This window comes from Homalodisca vitripennis, chromosome X, assembly GCF_021130785.1.
Source record: "Homalodisca vitripennis isolate AUS2020 chromosome X, UT_GWSS_2.1, whole genome shotgun sequence".
Lineage (NCBI taxonomy): Eukaryota > Metazoa > Arthropoda > Insecta > Hemiptera > Cicadellidae > Homalodisca > Homalodisca vitripennis.
In genome coordinates, this window is record NC_060215.1 from 71,210,343 (window position 1) to 71,237,797 (window position 27,455).

Genomic DNA, 27,455 nt, shown 5'->3' on the forward strand with positions numbered 1-27,455 from the left:
TGGCAAAGTTTGTAACTCTTTAACATACCTCCCCTCATCCCGTAAGCGTGCATAGACAAATTAAGGAGTCGCAGAGCGATCGGTTATTTCAGATATGGTTCAAGACAGTATTTATAGAGGGACTGGGCAGCACGAAACTACACTACCCCACCTCTCTAAAGCAGGACAATAATAGTCCTATTCCTAAAGGTTAGAAAAATCATAATCTGAACACGTTTATTCTAGACTTTGAATTGACAAATTCGCGATTAATATTACTGTTAATCGATTAATATTAATAGTATTGATTTAATTTTATAATAAATCATTGAACTAATATGTTTTGTTATATATGAACTTAAAATTATAGAACACACATATCAATATTTATTTAAAACTTTTATTGTAACTTAAATGGATTTTGTTGTTATATGCGATTTATGTCAACTACATTTCTTATACAAAAATATCCGGTTTACTTTAATTTAATATTTAGTACATGTCATAACACAATCTTTGGTTTCCCCAAGATTGACGACAACATTTTATTGTGCGATTAGATCGTTAAAGTTTTTCATGAGATACTTTAAGTAGAAATAAATAACAACGTATCAGCGAAAAATAATTAAACCATTTTTATTGAATATGCTCTTAAAGGTTTATTTATTTTCCATTTTTTTAATGCTGTACCTGACACGTATTATGAAGCTGGTATTTTCTGGATGCAAACTAATAAACGAAAAAAATTTGAATAAAAAATAAATATATGGGAGCTACAACGTAGATAACAAACACCAAGGTTCAGTTTTTAACTAGAAATACAAGGTTTCCTTCACAGACAGTGTAGTTAGTTGGTTAACGTCACTGGGTTTTAATAATCGTAAACAATACGCACTCAGTAGAACTTATTGAAGCTTAAAATTAGACAGTGGTTTTGGAAAAAAATGCATTCTGATCAACAAAGCTACTACTGCCTTAGAGGTTGAATACCGACTTACCGGAATGTAGGGGTAATCTCTGGGGCGGTCGGGGCATTCGGTACTCGACCACTTGCATAACGGGATAACCTTCCATCCTTAACACAACACTTATACAACAACAATTGGGTCTACGGGTGGTCAACAATTTGTGATTGTGGTCAAATATAGACCCGAGTCTCGAGACAGCCTACCAATATCACGTGACTGGGTAGATCAATACTGGCGCTTGTGCGCGGCTGTCGCTGTGACCGAGCTGGTGTGTTTATAACGACTGCTGATGCCGGTGCTGTAAACATTATAAAAAGTTTCATAAACATTGTACGGTCACCTGTCAAGTATTCATTAGTCACGCATTTGAAGGAACGTGTATCGATCAATAAAACTACTTTGTTAGTGGCTCGCTAAGTAGCTACTAGTCCTGACGGTCCTTCCGGCGGCCAGTCCAAATATAGGATAAATTATATCCCGAAATATCCTTATATAGGGATATGTGGAGTGGTACGACGGTATCAACTCGGGTCTTTTTCGTTTAAGGGCCAGCACCTTACAAACATACTATACCTGACTGACAGTGCATTTAATCGTTTAAGACCCCAGGTAGTTATATTCAAGTTGTAAAAGCAGAGGACACTCTTGCTTATTTATTTGCTTTTTCTATTGTTTGAATTAAAATTGCCATAGTTATGAACTGAATTCTATGAATCTGCTGGTTGAAAAAGTATGTAGGCCTACCGCAAAGCCCCATCACAAGTATTTGTATTACATTCAGAAGGCACCTCTCTGAGTCATAATTAAATAACCATTCTTAATATTGGGGTCTTTTTCGTTTAAGGGCCAGCACAAAATACCCTAGCTTGCCTATTCAAAACTCAGATCACGCAATGTTTGCCCGCTGCGCAGCGCTTTGCGCTGCTTGCTCTTTAACAAAAAATAATAATAACTCGAGCTTGCAAAGTCCATGCCCAGATCAACTCACCACGCTTTATTGAACAAGAAAAACTAAGTATAACTCACTCATGAGAAAATGGTTTCATTACAGGCAAAAGATAAGCGGCGCGCGTTTATCACTGATAAGATAAGACGAGTTTATACTAGAAGTAGTCTGGACTACTGCCCTACGAACTAATAACACCAAAAAAACGATATATATGCACTGTCAGTCAGGTATAGTATGTTTGTAAGGTGCTGGCCCTTAACGAAAAAGACCCATCATCTCTCTGGCGCTACTATATCCGGCCAGCTTTGGCCTCTAAAAGAATTTAAACCCTTGTGGACGCGCTCGCAACTCTAGTTCATTTACTTAATTTTATTACATATGTAATCTGTACGAAGAAATATAGAAAAATTGTCCAAATTAATACGATATATATATATATATATATATATATATATATATATATATATATATGAAGTACTTAAGGTAACGTATAAGTATGTGTAAAATCTTCGTTCTACCACTTTGATATGCTATATTTTATGAATGATTTCAATAAAGTAACAAATTAAATATTAAATTGTGTACGCCATGTTCCCAGTTGGTGACACAAGAGCGTCCAGGTTGTTGGGTTGCGGCGGTCAGCTGTGTTAGAGTGCGTGTATGTGTGTAGTGGCGAGGGTCTTTAATCCTTCAGGAGCCAAGTTTCTACTGACAGAATACATAATCAGCTATCGGGAAAAGGTAAGCGCAGTTGTCTTATATTGTCGACATAATATGTTGGAAATAAAACGTTTATTAGTAATAACAGGCCAAAGACTGACGTTTCTCACACTCTTCGTTGTCATTGCAAAAATTAAGATTTTTTAATAACACAAAGTATAATGATAAAACATTTCCCAAAACCTGTTATCCTTTCGAGAGCTTTTTGTCGATGACACTTCTCTCGCCGCAACTACGCGTAATCGCCTTGAAGAAGCCATACCTTTATTACGAAGGTCCGAAGCATTGGTTCTTAATTGACGAAGACACAAACAGTTGACGATTCGGAATATCTTGAACTTTTACGGGTGTAACGAAATTTGGTCTGCTGTCGTCAGAAATAAAACTCCTTCAAGTGAATTTCGACGGAAATTTAAAATCCGTCCGCATAAGAGTAGGTTCCGTAACGTGGTAGTTTTAATCTCGTGTTTTGCAATTGTTACGTTACTTTCGAAATTTGTTGGGCCAAAAGCCATACTTAAAACTTAACATGGCATAATTTATTCTCTCCAGTATTTAAAACACATTATTGACGACGGATAACATGAAAGGATACATGATCGGTTATTTTTCATCATAAATGATAAAATTTGTAGTAAACGCGAGCAGGATTTGTACTGTAAATTTGAAGTTAGTTCAAATTTACTTTAATAATTACAGTATAAATACTTTTTTGTAGGCTAAACGTGTCTATTGACGCTGCAACTATAACTAATCAATTCACTTTAGTTTTGTATTGTAATTAAAATGAATAAGAAACTTCCTTGCCAACTTGTATTTTGTCCGACTTGGTGTCGCGCCTGAAAACCGAGCATCATGAGGCGGAACGTGCCGACATGGAACTGTCTGCTGTTGCTATTCACACCATCTACCTGTTGTGCTACATATCATGTCATATATAATATTAGCACGTATCACGTGAGTCTGTGTCGTGCAGTGATGTTTTATTAGTTAATTTAATGGTTTTATACAACACAATGGTCATGCTATAAATTTATAGTTTCCTTTCTGTTTCATACTTGTATTGATATCTTGATGCAGCTTTGCTATAATTAATAAAAATGATATGTTCTAGCTTATGATTAATTGATAAAAGATTAAAAAAGGATTAATTTTAAATTTGTATGGACATTAAGAAATACAAACCACGTTTGTATAGTTTTAAAATCCCTTTGAATTGCTGATTGGACAGAGCTGAACAAAAATATTGTATCAACCAATTCCGGAAAGTGATCTATGAATTAGAACAGTAAGGATTTTAAGCCATAATGTTATTATAATTTTTAGTCATGGAGCCAAATGAATAAAATCTGGAATGGAACCACAATCAAACGAATATATCATATTGCTTCTGTATACAATATGGTATTTGAAAATCTTCTGAGTTTAGAGGTTGATAATTGTGAAGGAACGCAAGGAAAAACGTTTGGAATAAAAAGCTTTTTCTGGTTGTCTATTACTTGTGACAGTTTCACATTTCTTATACACCTGCATAAGAAGTGAACAGTGACAAGTGTTTCTTATACACCTCTTTAATGGCCAACATATTTTTAGGCTTTGCTCTATCTAGATATGTAGAGCTTTATGCAATAACCATAAGTGTGAGGTAATAAGATCCGTGTGAATACTAATATATGTCTAGTAGTCCAATAAATGCAAGGGATAAATTTTTGGATACAAAAGTCAACTGAACGGACTTCTGGCAGGTGTTGAAACAGGTCTACCAATACGTTTTGTGTCGACTTAATATAAATTAATTCCAATAAAAAACGTACGTGTTCTCTTGAGGTGAGCATCGATGCTGGAGGCGGAGTTGACGGCGTTTCGTGGTCGAGGCGGTGGCCGTGGAGGCAGAGCGGGCGGACAGGTGCCTCCTGGCCCGCCTCCGTCCCCACCATCCTCGTCCAGCTTGGCCGACAAGCGAGATCCTGCAGTCGGTATAATGATGTTCCCGGCAGAACACGACAGGATATCCGACATGTCCGTGGATTTCCTGAAACAAACTGCAGAAGTTGTAATTCTAAATATTTTCGTATTGGGTAAAGAAGAGGCGGAGAAATTATTCTGAGAATCCAAATACTATTGAGGATTGAGGCACTGCCACTCACTGCACTGTAACTGTACCTCAAAGATCCTGATGGTTAGGGCCAGACATGTATGGACAAGTAACGAGAGCAACATTTTATGGCTAAGGTAATATGGGGTACTAAACAGCTGGTCTCAGTAATCTGAATCGCGGCACACTGCCGCTGCCGTGCTGTCGTCTGTCTAGCTCCTCGAATTACCTAGGACTCGAACAATCTGTAGATACTCGAGTGCACTCGAAAAATTAAGTGTTAGAAGAAAAGTTTCCGTGACAGCTTTTATTTAGCTTATCCAGTCCAACATAGTTAATCGTACTATCCCACCAGTCACCAAAATACACTATATAATATAGTGTAATCTAGGTGAAGTGGCAGTCCCGTTAGATATCGTGTCAGAAACATAGTAGTGCATTCAATTGTGAACCTGAGGATACAAGGATTCCATCTAGATTACAGTATATTATTGTATCTTAGAGTCTAGGTGTCTCTAATGTCGAAACGATGTAAAGGTTAGTTTTTAGCTTCTTCGTCACTACTTTCTTTGGGTCTCTTCAGACAAACATGGCTCCAGATTCCAGGAATCAATTCTGAGACAGCTAATAGACGCTACAATAAAAGGAAGGTGAACTGGAGCTAAATTCAACATTCAAATACTCTAGTTATATCTGTACTATACAGGTTGTTTCAATAGTTTAATCTGTTATATCTGCATAAATATCTTAATGCAATACATTTACTTGTTTCAACTATCTATAACAACACACAATGGTACGTAACTGTACTATGACTTTCCACCTAAAACTTACTTGCTACAATCGTGTCGTCTGTCTGTCCGTAGGTGCGATAACTTTTAATAGGTGGTTCATAGAGACTTGGCACAAAGCTTCCTATTGGTTTAAGGAAGAATTACATAGATTTTGGAATAAAAAAGTCTGACAGCAAAGTAGCATTCCCGAGCAAGTCACTAATCCGGGTAAAAGTTACAGTCAGTTCGGTAAAGAATTTCGGGTACTTTGGTGTTATCCGGAGGTCACCATTTTTGGAAGAGTTTTTCTTACCGGGGACCTAAAGAATACATTATTGAAAGAACATACTCTATTTTACTTACTGTAAAAATTACATGTAATTATTACGATCCGGTTTTTGTTTTTTGCCTCTCAAAAGGAAGCGATGTTGTCGATAAGAAGCCACTCTCTTTTATCTACTACTATTATTAGGCGATATAATTAGTTTTAGATTAGATTGTCATAATTATGTTACAAATAGTACTAAAGTTAAAGATAGCCTTTACGAGCGCTCACGTGATCTGAGCTTAACTTTGGGTACTATCTCGAAGGATGTTTTTCTTTTCTCGCCAGAAGTGTGGGGTCCGCCCACTGAAGCCCGCACTGATAGTTAGGGGCATTTCCGATCGGTACTTTCTCAACCTCAGATCACGTCTCAGATCACCCAACTTTACCGACGTCAGATCACGTTGGTCGATCTTGTACGTGATCTGAGGTCGGGAAAGTACCGATCGAAAATGCCCCTGGACATCAGTGCGGGCTTCGATGACATCCCTCAAGATACTACCTAAATTTAAGCTCAGATCACGTGAGCGCTAGTTAACTTTTTATAATGTTTTATAGTTTATATATTCTAATAATTAATAGTAGATGGGGACATAGTGGCCTCCTTATCGCGGACATTGCTTACTTTTGGGGGGCAGAAACAAGAACCTATAGTCATAATTCCTATAATTTAAAACTCAGTAGGTAAAATGAAGTCTGTATTTTCTAATAATATATTGTTATGCCCCCGATAAGACAAACTCTTCGAACATTAGTAGCCTCCGGATAACACCAAGGTAACGTTATTATTACTCCGTTGTGTCGGTTTATTGGAAATTTGTTTTAACGAACTTGCAGTTATAGTTTAAAATAATACTGCAAAAATCGGGTCTTTTTCGTTTAAGGGCCAGCACAAAAGACCATAGCTTGCCTATTCAAAACTCAGATCACGCGATGCTTGCCCGCTGTGCAGCGCTTTGCGCTGCTTGCTCTTTTAGAAAAAAATTAACTCGAGCTTGCAAAGTCCAAGCCCAGATCAACTCACCACGCTTTATTGAACAAGAAAAACTACGTATAACTCATAACGCCGGTTTCATTACAGGCAAAAGATAAGCGGCGCGCGTTTATCACTGATAAGATAAGACGAGTTTATACTAGAAGTAGTACCTGGACTACTGCCCTACAAACTAATAACACCAAAAAACGATTATTTGCACTGTCAGTCAGGTATAGTATGTTTGTAAGGTGCTGGCCCTTAAACGAAAAAGACCCCAAAAATCATTTGACTGAATAATTTCCTGTGTGACAATAAAAGAGTTAAAACATTTTAGTTAGTGCTACATAATGTGGCATACATACCCCAAAGTGCTAGCCCGATTCTCCCAAAACGCAGTAAATTGGGAAACAAGTCACAAAAATATTAATATGAAGGGTATTTTATTTTGTTTTGTTCAGCATAGAATGGGATACTAAAATGTAAAAACTATATGACGAAAAACTTTTGTCAGTCCATATAAATTTTTGAGTTTAATTAACATTACATATTTATATAGAAATGTGTTATAACTATTTGCCTAGTGTCATCGCAACAACAACGAAAATCGACAATTTGTAACTCGAAAAACAACCAAGAAACGAAATAAAGTAGAACCTATGGCCATGGCGGCGTTCCTCTCACTACCATGCTCGTGCTGAATAGCCAAATCGCTTACAAAGACGCTATACCACTAAAAGAATCAATCAAGTATTTCATAGCATCAAAGACTGTTCCTCTTATAACAAGAGAAAGTTTGTTGATTAAGTTCAATCCTGAATACGACAGACTTCTTGTGGGAACGGTGTTGTACATATATAACAAGTTAGTAGTGAGGATACAGTGCTCTTTGAATAAAATCTGTCCTTGCGTGACGTTGAATAGCGGTAAATACGAGTATAATGATTATTATTAATATATTTTGGGCATTTTGGAATTGGTTACGCTATGAGGCAGAACTTCAGATGGATATGTCGTGCCACATGAGAAATAGTAACCCCGAAACACATCCAACGTAATGTTGTACAGTAGTATGGCTTTAGTAACGAAATGGCCAATGTACACTAATTTCAGTTTTCAGAAAATTTTCAATATGAAATTCTCATTAAGGGTTTGATAAAAATTACTCCAAAAACACAATCTTTAAATAAAGTTAAAGAGAAAACACTCTGTAATTGATATATTTAAGCTCCGCATATACCGTAAGGTTTTCGTGAAAATTAATTGCTCAATTGCACCTTTCTACAAACAGAAAATCATGTTTAAGTGTAATAAAAGTCTATTTTCTCGAAACCAGTTTAGAATTGTGATCACTGTCAGTGTAACACAATAACATGGCTTTGTAATTAAGACTGAGACGTCATCGCAAACATGTTGGTGCATGTTTGTTTAGCAACTTCATATGCTATTGATGTAAAGCAAGAAACAAAAAAAGACAATGAAGCCCCTTTTTTGAGGATTTTTATAAAAAAAACTGTTTCCTGCCAGTCAATAAAGGCGTAAACAATGTCTAGTAGTGCATTTTAATTTGACAGTGGCAGAATTTTGACGAGTGTCGTGTGAATACTACGAAATGCTGTAGCTCAAATCACAGAATGGTCTGTGACTCATTTAAAGGCTTTATTAGCAATCTGAGGCCTCAAACAGAACTGGAATGATACAATGTTCTTTTTAAAAGCTACCTTGATGTTTAGTGTTAATGTTGTACATCTAAGGTTAACGGACAATCTCGACAGAACTATTCATGGAACAACCTTTGACACTGTTGAAATTTAGGAAATTGAGCGAATACGGGACTTTCTTTTATAGGGTTGGGTTTTAAGATATGTATTACATTGTAGCTCCGATAACAATTTTTATGTTAAATCGACTGGTTAGTAAAAAGCCAGTGGATAAGGTAGTTACTTCATTGTTACATAAGTTTGCACCATTTGAAGGAATTTCATGCTACATGCTCCGTCAGCACACGTATTTGTTCTGTATATACAGGGTGTTTGAAAAGTATGGGTACGGCTTAATATTTTAAAAACCATAGGAGATAACAGCCATAGACTTTGCACAGTGTCATATGGCTATGTAAACTATGTTTCCTTGCTATTACCATGACATGCCAACCATGGGGGGACGGCCCACAGAGGAAAACATGGAAATCTTAAATTGAAGCATGGGTCGAGTGATACCTTATTTGAAAGAGCTCACTTAGTACAGTTGAATGCCGCAAACCGCATCTCAAAAGGTTTATCCAATCAGAAATGGCGGGTTGTTTTAGGTACACATTGTGAAGTACATTATGCCCTGCCATTTCTGACTGGATCGTCGTATTCTGATGCGGTTGGTGGCGTTTCACTCTACTAACCAATGTGTTTTCACTGACTTTTTTTAATTAGCAAATTATGTCATAAATTTATAACACAATAAATAAAACAATAAATACCGATGTTTTTTAGTTGTAAATATATCGGTAAAACACAATAAATACCATTTGAAAACACATTGGTTAGTAGAGTGAAACGCCACCAACCGCATCAGAATACGACGATCCAGTCAGAAATGGCAGGGCATAATGTACTTCACAATGTGTACCTAAAACAACCCGCCATTTCTGATTGGATAAACCTTTTGAGATGCGGTTTGCGGCATTCAACTGTACTAAGTGAGCTCTTTCAAATAAGGTATCACTCGACCCATGCTTCAATTTAAGATTTCCATGTTTTCCTCTGTGGGCCGTCCCCCCATGGTTTGCATGTCATGGTAATAGCAAGGAAAAATAGTTTACATAGCCATATGACACTGTGCAAAGTTTATAGATGTTATATGCTATGGTTTTTAAAATATTAAGCCGTACCCATACTTTTCAAACACCCTGTATAGGAACTATTGGAACACGTGGAACAACGCAAGACACCAAGCCGTTGCTTGTGTTTCAGCGCACAGTACCAGAGACAATATATAGCACATATTATATATATATATATATTTGTAGCAAGTACTTGTACAAGGCTTAAGAGTAAATACAAATTTAAGTACCGATTTAATGAGTTTACTTCGTCATTATCTATATTCGATTGTCACAGAAATTGGCGGTAACTCGTACTTTGGGTACGTGACAAACCGCTTACTCCTTGGCATTCCCGTTTGTCAAGAAGCCGTAAACGATGTATTACTAATTGGCCGTTAATTACTTAAGGAACAAAGTAAATGTTTTTATAACTGGCAAATGAAAGCAAATTTTTTGTAAATCTGCACTGGTTGGCGATTGACATCAAACATGTTACTGGATACCTTCTAAAAAGCAGTGTAAGTCTAGGGAAGGAGCTTGGGTATCAAGGGCCTATGCCGCACTCGGGAAGTATTAAAGCCTGGACATTTACAGTTTCATCAGTCCTACAAACCACTCAAAATAACAGATTGTGTCTTCCTGAGGAAACTTAACAATCTTGCCCAAACTGAGAAGATAAAACGCACAGGGCAATCAAAAGGAAAGTACACCGTAGATTCGTCTTGTTCATTGCCTAACCAACAAAATTGATTATGCCTAGAGACACCCCATTATCTGAGAAGATAAACACTTGCACTTTACAAAGGACCATTTTTGTTCTTGAAAATCTCGTCCTAAATACGCTCTCCAGTGTTCTATGGAACGATTAATAGCAATTATTAATTTGATAATTTTAAACCACATATTTGTGAGTTAGAAATTAATTTTAAATAATAACATTAATAACAAGAGACGTTGAAACCTATGCAGTAGTTTTTAAATTATTATTTATTAATCATATATTTTAATTAATTAAAACGCGCTGAGATATTAAAAACACATGGTCTGTCATCAGTCTCAGGAATATTCCTCCAATCCTGTATGTTAATTTGTTGTACACCTGACTCAATGTAATCATTCAGTATATTTTTATCCTTTCCTTGTACCCTTAAAGAATGGAAACCGTAGGTTATTTTGAATTGGGCTATATTAGAAAATAGCCCCAAAATCTCAATTTTCCAACTACCGCATGGAAATGCATAGAATTTTTCCCCACATATCAGAAACAACCATGATTGTTATTTTTACTGCCCACATCCCTCTCAATCTGCTTCCAAACATAAATACTAAATGTGTCAGGCATTATTCTTCACAAGATGGTCCATTCGCCAAAACTACATGAAGTGGAACATTGAATTTTTTATTGAATACTCTTATCATTCTTGCAGTTTTGTGCCTGATTTAAATTTTTTAAATTTCTTCTTTATGGGAAAGAAGAAACGGATTAAAGTGTATAAACAGCCCACGTTAAATCTGGTTGCATAAGGAAATATTACCACAATTAATTAACATTATAAATATACAAAATCGTTAAAATTTTCCAGAATTATTTAATTATGCAAAATAAACCTCAATTATTAGTTTTTACCACCCAACAAACCCTCTCCCTAAATACACAAAACACAAAACTTTTATTTATTATCGGACACAAAGATAGTAAATTTGTAGCTACTAAAATTGTAACCGAATTTCCTCAAGTTTGTAACTGTACTGCTAATTCAAAGTTATGAATAATCTTGTGCTATTTCTTGTATGAGGGTAGATAAAAGCCCTTAAGAGCTAATTAAATTGGTTTAAGTTAGACAGCTAAAACAAAGTTATGAATATCTCTTGTTTCCCTAGTCTGAGAGAAGAGCTTTTAAGAGCTCCTAATTGAGTTAAGTTAGCCAGATTTGTTAGAAAATAGCACAAATATTTACATTCGTAGGGTTTAAATCCTTAAACAGGATCCTTTATCCTTTACCACACTACGAGCTTTATCTCCTTCCTTTAACTGAAAAGTGTAAAAATGTATTGTTGCCAGAACTATATAGTTTAGAGAAATGGCATTTTATGGGTACAATAATGTTTAAAATTATTACATTTATTTCTCTAAGAGCTCTTTCTCTCCCCCAACTGTAAACGAGATTGACTAATTTCATAATTGCCCTGAATTGTATATTAATCGAAAATATTAAAAATTGCATTAACCAGAAACCCCTTTAGGTGGAATTACTGTCATTTCAAGTACTACAAAATTGCTCCTCACCATTTAAGAATTATAATAATCTAAGTTTTAACAATACTACCACCAACTGAGTGGTATTGTATTTGTTAAAAAAAAAGAAAAATCTGTAAAGAAAATATGCATGAAGGCGCGCTGACTGCTGCAGTGGATACTATTACTGTAGTCATGTTTAAGAATGATGTTTCGAACCTTTTGCCTATTATTTTAAGATTTTTACCTAATATTTATAGTTTAATAATTTATTTATTTATTACATCGTACTAGTGAGTGAATATTTTTAGAATGTGTTGTGGAATAGCCAAATAGTTGGAATTATGGTAACTCATTGGCAATGAAACAATAAGGTTGCATTGTTGCAGGTACTAGTCAGCTAAACATTTTTTAGGATAGGTAATGTTATTGAAAAATAGAATGAATAATGAAAAATCATTGGGAATGAAAAGCGATAGGTAATTTCTATTATGTTTATCTAATTTTTGCCCACTGCGCGCCGCCGCATCACTAAAGAATCTGCGTAGAAGCGTTGCGCATCCACCCACCACTAGTGCCTGAGATATATATACCATATAGTAGAGTAAAGATGCATTGTTGTATATAGGTTTAAAGCATTTAAAGTGTTGGTCGAGAATAGTTTTCTATTTTTTTATTGATACAAGAATTACATTCTTAAAGCCCAAAACGTGTTCGTACCATTAAAAAATATTAATTACTTTATGGGAGAACCATAAAGTTTATTTTTTGTTAGTCTATGAAAAACATTGATTACAGTACACTGAATTATATTATCTTCAATCTGAAGCCCCTATGAATTTATGATATTTCGATTCGAAGATATAAAAGCAAAAGTATTTTTATAAACTTTTGAGTAGGAGTCTGGAGGAAAAACGCCAGGAAGATTTTTGGAAATACAACGATCCAAGAGTGGAGTTGATATCGCTTCCAATACTTGTGAGAGTTTCAGATTTTCATTGTTACTTGTAATATTGGGTGTTTTATGCATCTAGTGCCTGTGTTGTTTGTAGTCTTCTAAGATATTTTCAGGTCAGCCCCTCTGCCAATCGCTTTATGTTTATAGTACTCACTGTGAGCAAAAAGTCACAAAATGGGGTGAAACTCCTCAAAACGGTGCAAACTTATGTAACAATGAACTAACTACTTATCCACTGGCCTTTTATTAACCAGTCGCTTTAACATAAAAATTTATTTTTCTTGCTTTTTCTTAGTTGCGTAGTTTATCTAAATGTTTCATTTTAAATATATAACCGAGATATATGCTTTAAATTGCCTCTGAAGTGCTTCTAATTTTTTAGTTTTCAAAAATGAGCGTTTTATTTCCTTAACACTTTTTGTGTAGTAATTGAAAAAACTAAAAAATATTTAGATGCATATCAGCTACATCTTCAAAATGAGACATATTCATACATAGTTGTGAAACTGTACAACCACTTGAGAATAACGGTTTGAAATGATTTATGGTTGAACATTGTTCATATATAATATAAATCAAGAAGATTTCTATTACAGATGCATCATGATAGTCCATTTGTTCATAAAGTAAACTTACATATAAATTTGTTACTGAATCAAAATTTAAACAATACACTTTATTAAACATAATCCTGTAGTTTCTCTTGTGCAGAAAGTAAGAATGAGTAGATAGTACTTCCTTAAAAATATCCACAACACAATAAAAAACTGAAAGGTTTCGGAATCTTCACATTCTTAAATTAGTTTTCAACTTGCCTCAGTGAATGGTACATAATAGTCAAGTGTGAGCATAATATATCCTGACATTTCCTGTCTTATCAGGAATGCTCCAAGGTTCACACTAAGGTTCTCTGTTGTTTTGTTGGTTTATTAATTACATATGCAGAATTATATACTGATTATTTAATGTTTGCTAATGATATTAAGGTCTTGAATTCAGAAGTTTCCTCTATCATGATCACTATTGTTTTTGGTTTCCCTTGGACAACATTGCTGCTTGGTGCAAGGTGATTAGTATGGATCTTAATTTGGTAAAAGTTTATGTTGTTACACAATTCAGAATTTTATGGTTGACTCCTAAATCTACCACCTGAAAGACATTCAGTTTAAGAGGGTTTATAGAGTTAATAATTTGGAAGTTATTGTGACTCCTACTTGTTGCTCTCTCTATCACATAACCTATCATGCTGTGCGACTAGCAGATCTTTTCTAGGTTTCTTACTAAGGACTTTCAATCTCTTTAAAATCCTGTCATCTGTTTGTACAGGACTCTTGTTTGTCCATACTTGGTTATGGATCTGTTATTTGGTCATCCTAGCAGACATGCCTTATTGATATCCTGCACACTATTCAATTTCGACTGATCAGACTTATTAGCGTAAATCTTGAGTACCCTTATTATCGAAGTCTCACCTTAACTCTCGAGTTCGGGTTACAACCTTTTCTATTTAGATGTAACCAACTCAACCTAATGTTCCTCTATAGACTGGTGAACAGTCATATTGACAGTCCATCATTTCCTTTTTTGTAATTCCGAGAGGAACTCGATCCAGAACAGTCTCCAAGAGGACATATAGGTTACAAATATAACTTACCAGACAATATATTATTCTTACAACAGAAGCATACTGAGACTCCTACGTATTGGTGTGTGAATGCTCATGTCAATTTTTTTGAGACCACTTCATCTAAATTTAGAAGAGACGTTACAAAATTATAGCCTATAATTATTTTCTACGATGTTTTGTATGGTTATCAATTGTCATATTTTGTTTGTATGGTTATTTCTGTTTAATTTTGTTATTATATTGATTTGTTTGATAGATGTAAATTACTTTTACATTGCTGGAAACTTGCTGGGTTTGTTAGTTATTTTTAATTTTCTTCTGTTATTGTGTTGCTACGATTAATTTAATATTATATTAAATATAATATAATATAAATATTATTTTTACTATTTATCTGTTATGCTAGTCACCAATAGGCCTATATATTTTTCCTTTTAGGTCTATTATTATTACTTCAATCTGTTTTCTCTTGTGTATTTACATAGGTTTCGTATAAATAAATTCACATTTCATTGTTGTTTCCTTGCCTATGAAGTCTATAAACAGTACTTAATGAGATAATGTGACGGTTAATCAAAATGATCGGATCCTATATGAGCTTGCACATGTGCTGGCAACATAGTACTAGTCTCGGCCCTTGTATTGTTTATAAAAGTCAATACCAAAATTAAGTTTTGAGTATTTGGAAAGTAAACTTAAACATTCCTTCAATGATGTAAACAGTATGTGTAAAACTTACCACAATGGTTGGATCATTTTTATGTTACGCTAGGTTCAACTCTAATAAAAATTTTAATTCCTGCATATCGGTATATTATGGCCTTTAAATTTACAGGTATGCCTACTATTAATTATACTACAAGTAACTCTTGGATTTGGTGGAAAATACTAGATATACAAGTAGGTCAAGATGCATAGAAAGTCTATATTAATGTTACACAAGGAGAAGTGAGCGAGAAAAAGTACCTAAGCACCGGTCCAGCACGATGATCAGTCGAGCATTCTTTGGCTGTCAGACTGATATTCTAACTTATCAGACAAAGTTTGTATATTTGACCATACTATCCTAGCATAAGATACTATAGCAATAATGTACCTAAATTTTGCAGGTATAGGTTAACTGAGACCTTTTCATTTTACCCAAATCTTGACTTTATATTTTACTTTTCCAATCTTGAAACTATACCTTTAGTTGAAAATTAAATTATGTGAAAAATCATTAAAATGTCAATTAGTTTTAGGCCGCTTGAATATTGTAATTACACTGCTATAAAGCAAAGATAAAATAAACATCAAAATGAACATTCACATACCTGAACAGAAGCCTAACAAAGAGTCACATTCACATGACACTTTAACTTTAGTTTAGTTAAATAGTTTCACATCACATACTGTAACATCAAAATACTACACTAGTAACTCCGATGTAAACTGATGTTCAAGAGAAATTGTTAAAACAGGCTTTGTACACACACAAAAGACTTCATGAACTCATTAAGCATACAGTAATTATCTTAGTCCATTTATACATCAACGCCTTTATAAACGACTAATAAATACAAATTTTCAAATTATATTATAAACTATCACATAAACTTTCTGTCATCACTTTAGTAAAATCTTGACCATTGCGCAGATTGTAATTTGAAAACAGGAGTGTAGTCACTGCGCAATCGCGTCCATTGGCAACGGCAAAGGAATGTAGAATAGAAGTAGAACGTCACGTAGGACCAGAACCATTTACTACTTTACAGTTTCTAGCGATAGGTGTTATTTTGATGGAGCAGGATAATTAACACCGTTACTGGGATCCAACCTGTTACGGAGATAGCTGTTACCAATAACACTCTGTTACTTTTGGACTATTGATACGTATAGCCTGTAATTCTTTAAATGCTAAATAGGATATCAAAAGGTTCAAACACAAGTTTAGAATAGGATAATGGATTCATATTCTTAACCCTCCATTATTCTCCTAATAAATTTTACATTAACACGTATTCTTTGGGAAATGAACCATTAGGGTTTTCCAAGCTAAAGAATTTGGACGAAATATTTGTATCTGTTATTTTATACTAAATTATATTGACGATCAATATCGTATATGACTACATTTCTAGAGAGCTTACTCCACAGGAAAATATGAGTACTCCCAATGTTAATGAGCTACCTAATTTTAAAAATATATCACAAAAGTCAACTTTTGGACATATGTTATATAAAAATACTGATTTCATTAAAACATAGTGACTCATACATTTGAAGATTACAACTAAAACAGAGCAATCAAGGCAACTCTACCATATAATAATACCCTTAGACGAGGGGCTGAAATATTGATGGAGATAATGACTGTAAAATAAATGTTTAGGATATCTTTGGGCAAACGTAATCATTCCATTTCAATGTGTTTACTACATAAATAAAACACAACCTTAAATGGCGTTCTACAATTATTTGGCAGAGTATAGTATCTCATAAGCTATGTTAATCAAACTGATGTGTTTAACCAACTATATAACAAGTTTGTTCCTTGCCGATTTTGTATTTTGGAGAATTTCACATGAACTAATGCTAACTAAGTAAATCCTGCTGGTAGCTAGAATACAATAAAAACTTATGTATTTTTCTGTCAAATTGTAACGAATAATTATTAAAAAGTTGCATGACAAAATAAATAATTTATTTGCTTCCAAGCCCTCAAGACAAACTTGTCAGTAAACTGTACAAAATAGTCAGCACAATTGTAAGAAAGTAGTTTTACTAGATCTGTATCAACTGTTTGGTTCCAACAGATGCTGTCAAGTGGATAGTAACCCTCTATTAAGGGGCATCACGCCTTACTTAAGATAAAAATAAGAATAATTACCTTCACCAGAAAAAGGAAATTCCAACTTGCTCAACCTGTTCTAGAAAGTACTATAATCAAATATTCCGATATATTTGAATATTTCAACAAAGGCTTTTGGGGTCTGGAAAAGACTAGTTGGGTATAAATGGGGACTAAAACCAAAAATGATACAATGAATCTATGAAGCCATAATAAAACCAATGGTCACATATGCAGCTCTTTTGTGATGACTGAAAGTAGAACAAAACAGCAGCCAAGAGGCTAGAGAATCTTCAAAGGTTAGCTTGTGTAAGCATTAATCAGGGCAATGTGCTCCTGTCTAACTTTAGCACTTGAAGCGGTACTGGGATACACTTCTCTGGGACAGGAGGTGAAGAAGACAGTCGCATTAGGGGAATAAAGCTTCTGAGTAAAAAGGTGATCAAGCCTACTTCCTTAGAAGTACACATGGTAATAACACAAACATTTTCTGAAGCAGAAATGATAACCTACATATCTGAAACTCTGATTAAGAAATACTCATTTGAAAAACCATATATCGTCCCTATTGAAAATAGAGATACATGGAGTAAAAAGAAGGCCTACCCTAAAGGTGTTCTGAAGTATAACACAGATGGATCACGCTTAGACTGTAGGGCAGGGTTTGGAGTATATGGGCCAGGAGCAAAATTAGCAGTGCCTCTGGGAATTCACGCCACAGCCTTCCAAGCAGAAGTCATGGTAATAGAATCATACGTTTCTGGCTCATACAACTGAAGCCAAAAAGGAGCAGACATTTTTATACTTTCAGATATGAAGGCAGCATTAAAGGCACTCGTCACTTGTTCCTTTGACTCAAAAGCAGTATGAGAATGTAAGAACGTACTAGTAGTAAAACTGGTAAGGAGGAGCAAAGTTACCCTTAGCTGGATACTAGGCCATGAAGGCATTCAGGGTTATAAAAAAGCAGACACCCTTGCCAAGAAAGGCACAGAAAGTCTTTTGGTGGGGCCAGAGCCCGGCTGTGGAGTACTCTTCTCCTACAGCAAAGGTCTAGTAAAAGATTGGGAAAAGAGGACTATACCCTTAACCTGGAGAAAGGCCTCAGGACTTAGGTAATCTAAAATATTTATCTCTACTTATGCAAAAGGATGGTCAGCACTCCTTCAACAAAGTAAGGAGGATATACGACTAGCATTAGGGATGTTGACAGGACATGGCCCTCTTAGAAAATATCTGATGAAGACCAGAAAATATCTGTGGGTCTAAGCAGATACTGCAGAGAAGCAGAAGAATCAGCGGAACATATATGGCAGAGATCAGTAGCCCTCAATTCTTACAGGCCTCAGATTCTGAGGGCTTAAATATAAAGAAAGGGAAGCACAAAAGCTTCTTTCAGGACTACATGTAGAGATTTTTTTCTTCCCTCTATAGAAATAAATACGAGTTACCTGGCCATCATCAATGGAAGATTATGGCTAGTGATATTCCATGTATAATACTTTTGTAATCCAGAATGGAATAAATCATTGTTTCAAATTTACTGTCTAGCTATAAATAATACATATAAGTAACACATTTACTGTGGCTATATATTGAGTATTCTTAATGTGATTCTGGCCATAATGTGTGTGCCACAGTTAACATGTTAATTTACTGTACAATTATTGTCTAGCTATAATACAGGTGGTTAACACCTTCACTGCTACTCTATACCGACGATCTTGAGTACTCTTAATGTGATTCTAGCCACAACGTATATGCTGCAGTCAACATGTTAAACTGCTGTACAATAACTGTCTAGTTATAATACATGTAGTTAACAACTTCACTGCTGCTCTATACTAAGTGATCTTGAGTACTCTTAATCTGATTCTAGCCACAACGTATATGCTGCAGTCAACATGTTAAACTGCTGTACAATAACTGTCTAGTTATAATACATGTAGTTAACAACTTCACTGCTGCTCTATACTAAGTGATCTTGAGTACTCTTAATGTGATTCTAGCCACAACGTATATGCTGCAGTCAACATGTTTAACTGCTGTACAATAACTGTCTAGTTATAATACATGTACAGGCCGTGTCACCGTGCTCGGCGCGTAGGGGAGGGTGGCCTGAGAGACAACGCCAATGCTCCCACTCCACCTCCCCTACTTTTACTCGGTACAGTCAACTCTAGCAGGTCCCTCTGGCCCTCGTGTCTTCCACAACAAATTAAAATATCTTCGTTATTTTATCAATGGAGGAAACACATTTATACTAAACAGTATGAACCAAAATATTTCTTTAAATTTATTTCATAGAAATGTTTAAATAATATTTCTTTAAATCCATGACATAATTATTGTGATAAGGTATTTCCCTCTGATGGTTACAAATAACTTTCTCTCTGCGTTCAGAGTTTCAATACTCGATTGCAGGCTTGAGACTGCTGGAGGCCGCATTAAAAGTTATTTACATATTTTACATACTCACAAAACAATATTTATTATATACAATAATTACAACATTGTGGGATTAAAGATTCCAAAGTGATATATTGTCCTCCTCGTTGTCCATAAACAATAATGGGTGTACATTGGAAATAAATATTTAAATCAACTCTTCGATCCCTGACAAATTCCCGTCTTCAAAGTCATCTTCCGAAAAGTCACTGTTGTCCTCTTCACTGGACTCTGCACCAAGATTGATAACAAAAGATTCAATGGTATCTTCCAGTTGACTTTGAACTCCTATGAACTTCTCTTCCATTTTCTTGACATTTTCACATATTTTTTTCCAGTCCGTTTCAGTTATGGTTTCAAACTTCTGGTTTACAAGGCGCTCAACATCATGTATGTTAAAAGTCACATTGTGAGCTGCAACCCAGTTTTTTACATCAGCCCAGATTAGCTCTATGGCATTGAGTTCGGGATGATATGGAGGGAGCCTAAGGATGTCGTGTCCATGTTCTCTCATAATCTCGTCAATTTGATAGCGAATGTGCGCCGGTTTGTGTTGCCTAATCAACTCGTAGAGCTCCACCTTGAGTGATGACGATGAGAATGCAATATTCTTCTGTATCAGCCAATCTTGCATTTCTGATTTAGTGTTCTTCGAAGTTGGGCACTTATCTACTTGGACATTGTGATAAGATGCATTGTCAATAACCACAACAGTCCGAGGAGGTAAATTTGGAATTAATTTTTCCGTCAGCCATTTAAAATACATCTTGCCGTTCACATTGTCGTGATAATCTCCTGTTTTTATGTTGGCTCTCCACATTGTCAAACAGTTTTTCACGAAGCCCATTTCTCCTCCTACGTGTAGAAAAATAAGTCGCTCGCCTTTGGACAATGGGGCCGCCACTCCTGCATTTGAGTCATCGGACCAACCTTTTCCGGAAACATGAGCTGAATCGATGTAAGATTCGTCCGTAAAAACTATGGAGCGTTTCTCCTTCCGGTATTCTTGAATTTTTCTCAAATATACAAATCGTTTGTAAGCAACATCCTGGGTTTCCATAAGAATATGTTTGTTTGATTTGGTCTTTCTCCATCTGTAGCCCATTTCCCTAACAATTCTTCTCAAACTCGAGATAGACCCGGTAAAATATATTTCACTTTCGAGTTTTGGACAAATTTTCTTCAGTGTTGGTAGACATTTCTCGGTCAAATAAAAATTGTTGATTGTCCGTCTTATAACACCAAGATCAAAATCATCGAGTCCAGTCATCTTTTTTGGCACCTTTCTCACTTTGTTTGGAGTTTCAAAGGAAGTCGTTGTTTCAGCTAATTTTCTTTTTTTGGCACTTATACGGGTTAGAGTTCGCCGCGAAACACCGACAGCTGTTGCCACTCTTTCTCTCACTTTCTTAGGGTCAATAACAAATGTTCCCTCTTTACCCTCTCTACTCATAAAATCCATCATATTAGAAATAACTTCACGTGTCTGACTTTTCAGAACCTTGCCATCCAGCTTCGACTTAAATACAGTCGGTGTTGCCATGCCAGCAGCTCCAAAACTTCCACAAGTATCACAACATTCACAACACAAACACAGGATGTTGACCGCACACAGGGAGCAAGAAAACAATAATGAGCGTTGTGAGCCTAGTTGGAGTGGTCGCTTTCCAGTGAGACTGTACCGTGACTGCTAGTGGGGGAAGGACAGTAGTGCGCATGCTCAAACGAGGCGCCGAGCACGGTGACACGGCCTGTAGTTAACAACTTCACTGCTGCTCTATACTAAGTGATCTTGAGTACTCTTAATCTGATTCTAGCCACAACGTATATGCTGCAGTCAACATGTTAAACTGCTGTACAATAACTGTCTAGTTATAATACATGTAGTTAACAACTTCACTGCTGCTCTATACTAAGTGATCTTGAGTACTCTTAATCTGATTCTGGCCATAATGTGTCTGCTGCAGTCAACATGTTAATTTCATTTATAAAGTTTTACTGGAAAGATATACCATCTCAATATTTTTATTATTATATAAAAAAACAGTTTGTTTAGTTAAAAATGCCTTTGTTCTTAGGGCACCAACAATATGATGAAAATCTATAGAGTTCAATCTGAGTAGAGGGCTATGAGTATCTCACAAAATGTGCAGGGGTGACCCCTATCTCATTATAAACGCTTATATACACAATGAAATGGTGAGCTTATAAGGAAATAAACTATAAGTAAGGTCCTTTTCATAGTGAAAGTCTTTTATTGGTTTTTATAGTTAACTATACAATATTGGTATTTTTATTTTGTATAGAAAGCTTGATAGTCTAAAAACAGTGTTGGAACATACAAAAGCACTTACTGTTATAATACCAAGTGGAAGCTTAGAAGTATGATTTTATTTTTATGGATCTCATTATACTATATCAATGACAAGCTTCTGCAATGTAATATTTATTTAAGGTGAGCTCCTTTTATAAAAAAGACCGCTATGAACCTGAAGCCAACCTAAGTTATTCTTATTAAAACAATATAAATTAAAAGTTATTGTATTTTTATATTTTTAGTTCATTTATATGGAAGTGTTATTTATTTTGTTTTAGAGGATAAGAAGAAATACTAGTCTACCAAGTACAGGAATCAATGACTTTGAATTATTACTGTTATTACTGTCTCACTCAATATTAATATGGTTAATTAATTTGATTAATTGATACGTACTACAATCAACTATCTAATGAAATTTATCGTGCTTTCTTCAAAGGTTCCACTGGTATGTAAGTACTTTATCATTATATTGTTTGTACATTCAGGAAATACAAACAACTTATAACATATTACACATAAGTGTCTACTGTACTTGTGAACATCTAACACAAATTGAATGCAACTTCTTTTCAATTTATTGAGATGGATCTAATTAACCACATCTCTAGGACATGACATTCAGTACAACTTGAATAAGTCAACAACATTTCTCAAGAAAATGTGAATGTACCTAGAACTAAAATTACGTTAAAGCAATTTGTGCCTCTTGATAGCTGTGAATTTTACACCAACATTGCACAAATAAACATGATTTTTAGGACTACATAGTGAACTTGAAGAATGTTTGTACTTCCAATTGATCATGCGATATAATAAGAGGGTTATCCAAAAAGTAAGTTTTCCTGATTCTTACACCCCAAGCTCTGAGTATTTTATTAAGAGTGTTGGTATCAGAGTGTGGCCTTGAACTGGCGGATTCATCCTATATAACAGTAACAATGGGGACTTCTCATGTTGCCATCAGTAGTGAAATTTACAGAGTTCTTCATATTTTTATTTAAAAAATAAAACCATGGTAAATAATTATGTAGTAAATGTAGTTTTATGACAATAGAATAATGCCAATTCAAATAGTTCATTGATTTTCATAATGGTGAGTGTAGTGGTATAGCAATGATCTCTTATTATGAGGACATTGTCAGTGCTGTTCAGAACACAAGTACATATAAACAGCTGACAATAGATGACATCCTTGCTGAACAGCTAGATAATACTGAAATCAGCCTTACTTTACTTCATAATATCCCTAAAGCCAAGTAAGAATATAATTAAGGAATCAGGTTCGATTATATTCTTTGCTATGAAGGTCTTGATTTGTCAAAAATTTGTCCAAAGTGGTTACCAAAAATAAAAAGCAATGCATAGAGTCTGCAACACTGTTCCTGGTTCCAACTGATTTCCACCTTTTCCCATCGGTCAAATGTCATCTTGGCTGATAACACTTTATGAGTGATGATGAATTGCAATGCACAGTGGATAGTTACGGAATCATTTCGTAATCAGTGCACAAGATGGTATCGACAACATTTTTTGATTGAGATAAAAACTAAGTAAAAATAAGGACATTATAAAAGATGTAAAAATATCATTCTAAAATTTGTTCACATCAGTTTTTACAATTCACGGAAACTTACTTTTTGGATGCCCAGTTACTTTTGATTATCACAAGAACACAACAACATTGAATGAGTTGTTTGCACATGGATTTTTGAAAAGTATGACAACATTGGAGCTTTGTTTTCATTTTAAAATATTAAAAGATAACAATGATGATATGACTCCTAGTAACCTCTTGAAAATAATGAAAAGCCTAATAGAGTATGGCTTCTATTTGTTGGAGGTATTTCATAATTTATATGAATCAGAAGTAGCACATTTGTTATGAACTTATTTAATTATTGACATAGTTTTATTTCTAGAATAAGTAAATATTACTTATCTAGTTTTCTTATGGATTTAAAAGGCAATAATGTAAGCTCAAAGTTGTAATAATTACAACTGTTGATAAATAATCACATAATTGAAATTAAACTTGACTGATTGTCTTAATAGTGTCACTGCATCTGCAATATATTACTTGTGGATAGTTTTGCCAAGTATATCTTCTTTATAAAACTCTATTATTTATAGAACGGTCTTATTCTAAAACGGATTAATATTTAATGCAACTCTCCAGAATTTGCCATGCATATACTGGAAATCATATAGTCACTGTGTCACATTTAACACTATTTGGTATATGTAAAAGTATGAAAATCCTTAGCAAGTATAATGCAGGGAGCCATATAAGCTACAATTCCTCAATTTTGTCAAATAAGTTATAATTTTGGGTAGTTTGTCCATTTTAACTTTTAACGTTTTGTTGGAGGTAACAAAATAATTTTTATAATTCCTTCTTATTCAATAAAGCAATAAATTTTGTTTAACAAAAAACGTGATTTTATACCAGTAATTGTAGACAGCTTAGACACGACACAATAAATGCTGTTGTTTTATTTAGTTCCAGGTATAAATGTAATTGTACAGAGAGCGAGAGCCTAGAGAGGCGGAGCGGACATCATGACTGGAGCCACGGATGCGCAAGACACTGCGCTGCGCTCCATCTTCTGTCCGGGTCGAACTCCAGCATCGGGGTCAGGAACTCTGAGAATGCACGGGCGGTACTCGCTGGCCACTCATATTTCTCTATCAATACCTCGCTCATGCTCCATGGCTTTAGTTTTGATATGTTTTTAAGCTCACCTGAAAATAAAGTTTCAAGCATTAGAAAGTGTATCCATAATTACACATACATAATACATACATATTGTACATATTTTGACACTTAAAATACACATATGTTCTATACCTTCTCCATTGAAAAAATATATGAAATTAATTATTTTAGCTGTACTATACATATGACTCTAGATCTGGCCATCGACTAAGTTCTAGTCAATTGTGGTCAATTCAAATAATGATCTCAATAAGTGTGTCATCAACGTGTTCCTAGTGAACTGAACGATCAAAAAGAGGTACTTTGAATTTAAAAACAGTTGATGGTGACTGTAATAAAGCATAAAAGTTAGTGTATACTTATATAATGCTGACTACCATGTTGATACTTTACTATTTTAACCTTGATACATATGAAAATACAAGGACTCAACAAGTGCTGCACACAAAATGTGCTGCATTAATCTGCAACTGGCCAAGGTAGGATTTGGGCTAAGCCATCTCTACCCTAAACTCAAAATCCCACATTTTACACTATATGACCACAGACAACCTCCCTTCCCAACTCATCTGATCACTATTTTAAATCTTTGAATAAATCCAAATTTTTGTAACCCCAAAGTAAATTTTAACCACTTTTCATTCATTTTTATTCTACTATACATCATTAATTACTTTGTTCTGATACCTAAAATAATAATAGCAATCAAAAACACTAGTGGCAAAATAAAAAATATTATAAGGTATACATTGAGATCGAGCTCTTAATGATTGATTTTGTATGATTCACAAAATCATATCATGAAATGCAGTTGATTAAACAATATAAAAATCATACGTTTGGTTGGTTTTCCAAGCTGGGACATATAATTGACAGTCAACTAAAAACAATGAAAACTGAACCCTTCTTCTTTACATTGCTGTAGACAATATTTGTTATGAAAAGGACTCTTGCTGTGTTTCATCTTATTACAATAATATGAATTAGCTTTAAGATAAGTTATTTAGTATATATGTGAACCATTAACAATTAAGTAGTTATTGTTTACTGCTGTACCTGGTGTGGACTAACGGAGTAAAAAATGTACATAATACATATTAAAAGTGTCAAAGGTGTTTTATTTTTATTAATTTTATCAAACACTTTTGTAGGCTAGGTATTACTGATGAAGGGTTGCTCACTCTATAAAGAATATGTTTATTATAGTTTCATAATTTGTGGAATTGAATTGTTGTGAGTAAAATAATGATTACGATTAAATTTATTTAATTAGTTTTATCTACTGAGATTATGGTTAAGTGGTGAGAAGTAATTTGTAGCCCATACAAGAGAACCAGCAAAAAGTATGTTTACAAGAAGCAGATCATACCAATCAGACTGTTGTCTGTTATATTTACCTATCCCTTTTGAACATTTATCTGCTTACGATAAGGACTAGCAATGCAAATCAATACACTTATTGATAAAGATATTTGTACTTCAAGGTAAAGTGAATTATAACACTATATTCGTGAATTTTTAGTACAGAATATGCATCATATAATAATTACAAATTAAGAAGTCAATACTTTCCAGTTTATTTAAAAGAATTAGTTAGTTTATAGTGATTTTATGTTCAAATATATAGTAACTGATGGGTGAAATTTGGAACATCTTTTAGTGTGTTGGATGTCATATTTGTACAACTTCTTAGGATTTGACTTCATGATGATTTCAGTACTTTTTGTTCATTAATTTAAATTTGTAACTGTTATTATTCTGTAAAATGTACCAGCAGGTGTAAAATAGTCTTTGGAGTTTTTGCCCTGTTTGATTATGTGGGTAGGAATAGGGCCCAACAGCTCCACGATATGGGCTAAATGGTCCTCGTCCCGATTATAGCCATTGCCTGAATGTGGCTCAAACAGGAAATCCCCAGTTGCTAACTCAAATGCCTGAAACATAAAAAAAACAATAATTAAATTAATGTTATCCATTATTATTTATTGTAAATACCAAGACTTCTAACAGTTATAACAACATTTGTACTTAATTCAATTGAAAATAGCAATTTTATTAAATAATACAGAAAGTGCTCTAAAAATAAAAATGTTTTTACAGCTTATTTAAATGAATGAAACCAATAGAGGAAATAAAGTTAAAAATTGATAATCACACGGCTGTCTATTTTCTTTATTCAACTCATAGAGTGTCAACTGACAATCTATTCTGATTGATACTACTGAGTAACTTATGATACTTTCATGTATGTGAGTCAACTTATGTAGAATTAAGTCATGCTTGACTTGGAATATACAAAACTTTAATTCTGCTGCAGCCAGTTTCAATTTTATAGACCTATTCCTGTATGCTGTACTTGCTTATTATTCAGCTTCAGGAAATATGTATTAGGGCTTAATAATGTTACATAAGGAGGTTCCATATTGTGGTGTATTCAATAGTAGAAATTCAATTGACATACACTTTAATTTGATACCCCATCTCAAGTGTGCTGTGGGGTATTAATCATATTTATTATTGAAAACCAAAGTTACATTTGGAATCCCAATGAAAATACCTTTTTATATCATTTTATTAGATACCTTATTCTAGTAAGGTTTGAAACACAAAACTTTCTCCAAACTGTTTGCATGATTTCTTCTGTTTGGGCCTCAGTGTTCATATTTTCAAATGTTTAATTTTTAGTGCTGAGAATTTATATTCTGTATAGGTAATAGGTA

The 27,455-nt window shown here is 34.4% G+C and overlaps 3 protein-coding genes across 10 annotated transcripts in view; all 3 read right to left on the reverse strand.

Moving 5' to 3' along the window:
- The window catches only part of LOC124369174, a 54,121-nt gene extending 37,926 nt beyond the window's left edge, over window positions 1-16,195 (reverse strand). The window contains exons 1-2 of one of the 3 annotated variants that reach the window (XM_046826972.1): window positions 15,735-16,195; window positions 4,431-4,658 (exon numbers count right to left, since the gene is read on the reverse strand). In XM_046826972.1, coding sequence (XP_046682928.1) covers window positions 4,431-4,635 — 205 coding nt within the window. In that variant the 5' untranslated portion in view covers window positions 4,636-4,658; window positions 15,735-16,195. Of the gene's footprint in view, window positions 1-977; window positions 1,262-4,430; window positions 4,659-15,734 lie in introns of those variants that run through there. The other 2 variants (XM_046826971.1, XM_046826973.1) reach the window with 2 other exon arrangements.
- Window positions 16,196-19,847: 3,652 nt separating this feature from the next.
- On the reverse strand, window positions 19,848-20,804 carry LOC124369475. The gene has a single exon (XM_046827485.1). It carries the CDS (start codon window positions 20,802-20,804, stop codon window positions 19,848-19,850), a length of 957 nt encoding a protein of 318 aa, XP_046683441.1.
- Window positions 20,805-21,931: 1,127 nt separating this feature from the next.
- LOC124369175 (SRSF protein kinase 1-like) overlaps window positions 21,932-27,455 on the reverse strand; it is a 108,121-nt gene continuing 102,597 nt past the window's right edge. For all 6 annotated transcript variants that reach the window (XM_046826980.1, XM_046826979.1, XM_046826974.1 and 3 more), the window contains 2 exons: window positions 26,507-26,669; window positions 21,932-24,761 (listed from right to left, as the gene is read on the reverse strand). In XM_046826980.1, the coding sequence (XP_046682936.1) occupies window positions 24,577-24,761; window positions 26,507-26,669 (348 nt within the window). In that variant the 3' untranslated portion in view covers window positions 21,932-24,576. The remainder of the gene's footprint in view (window positions 24,762-26,506; window positions 26,670-27,455) is intronic.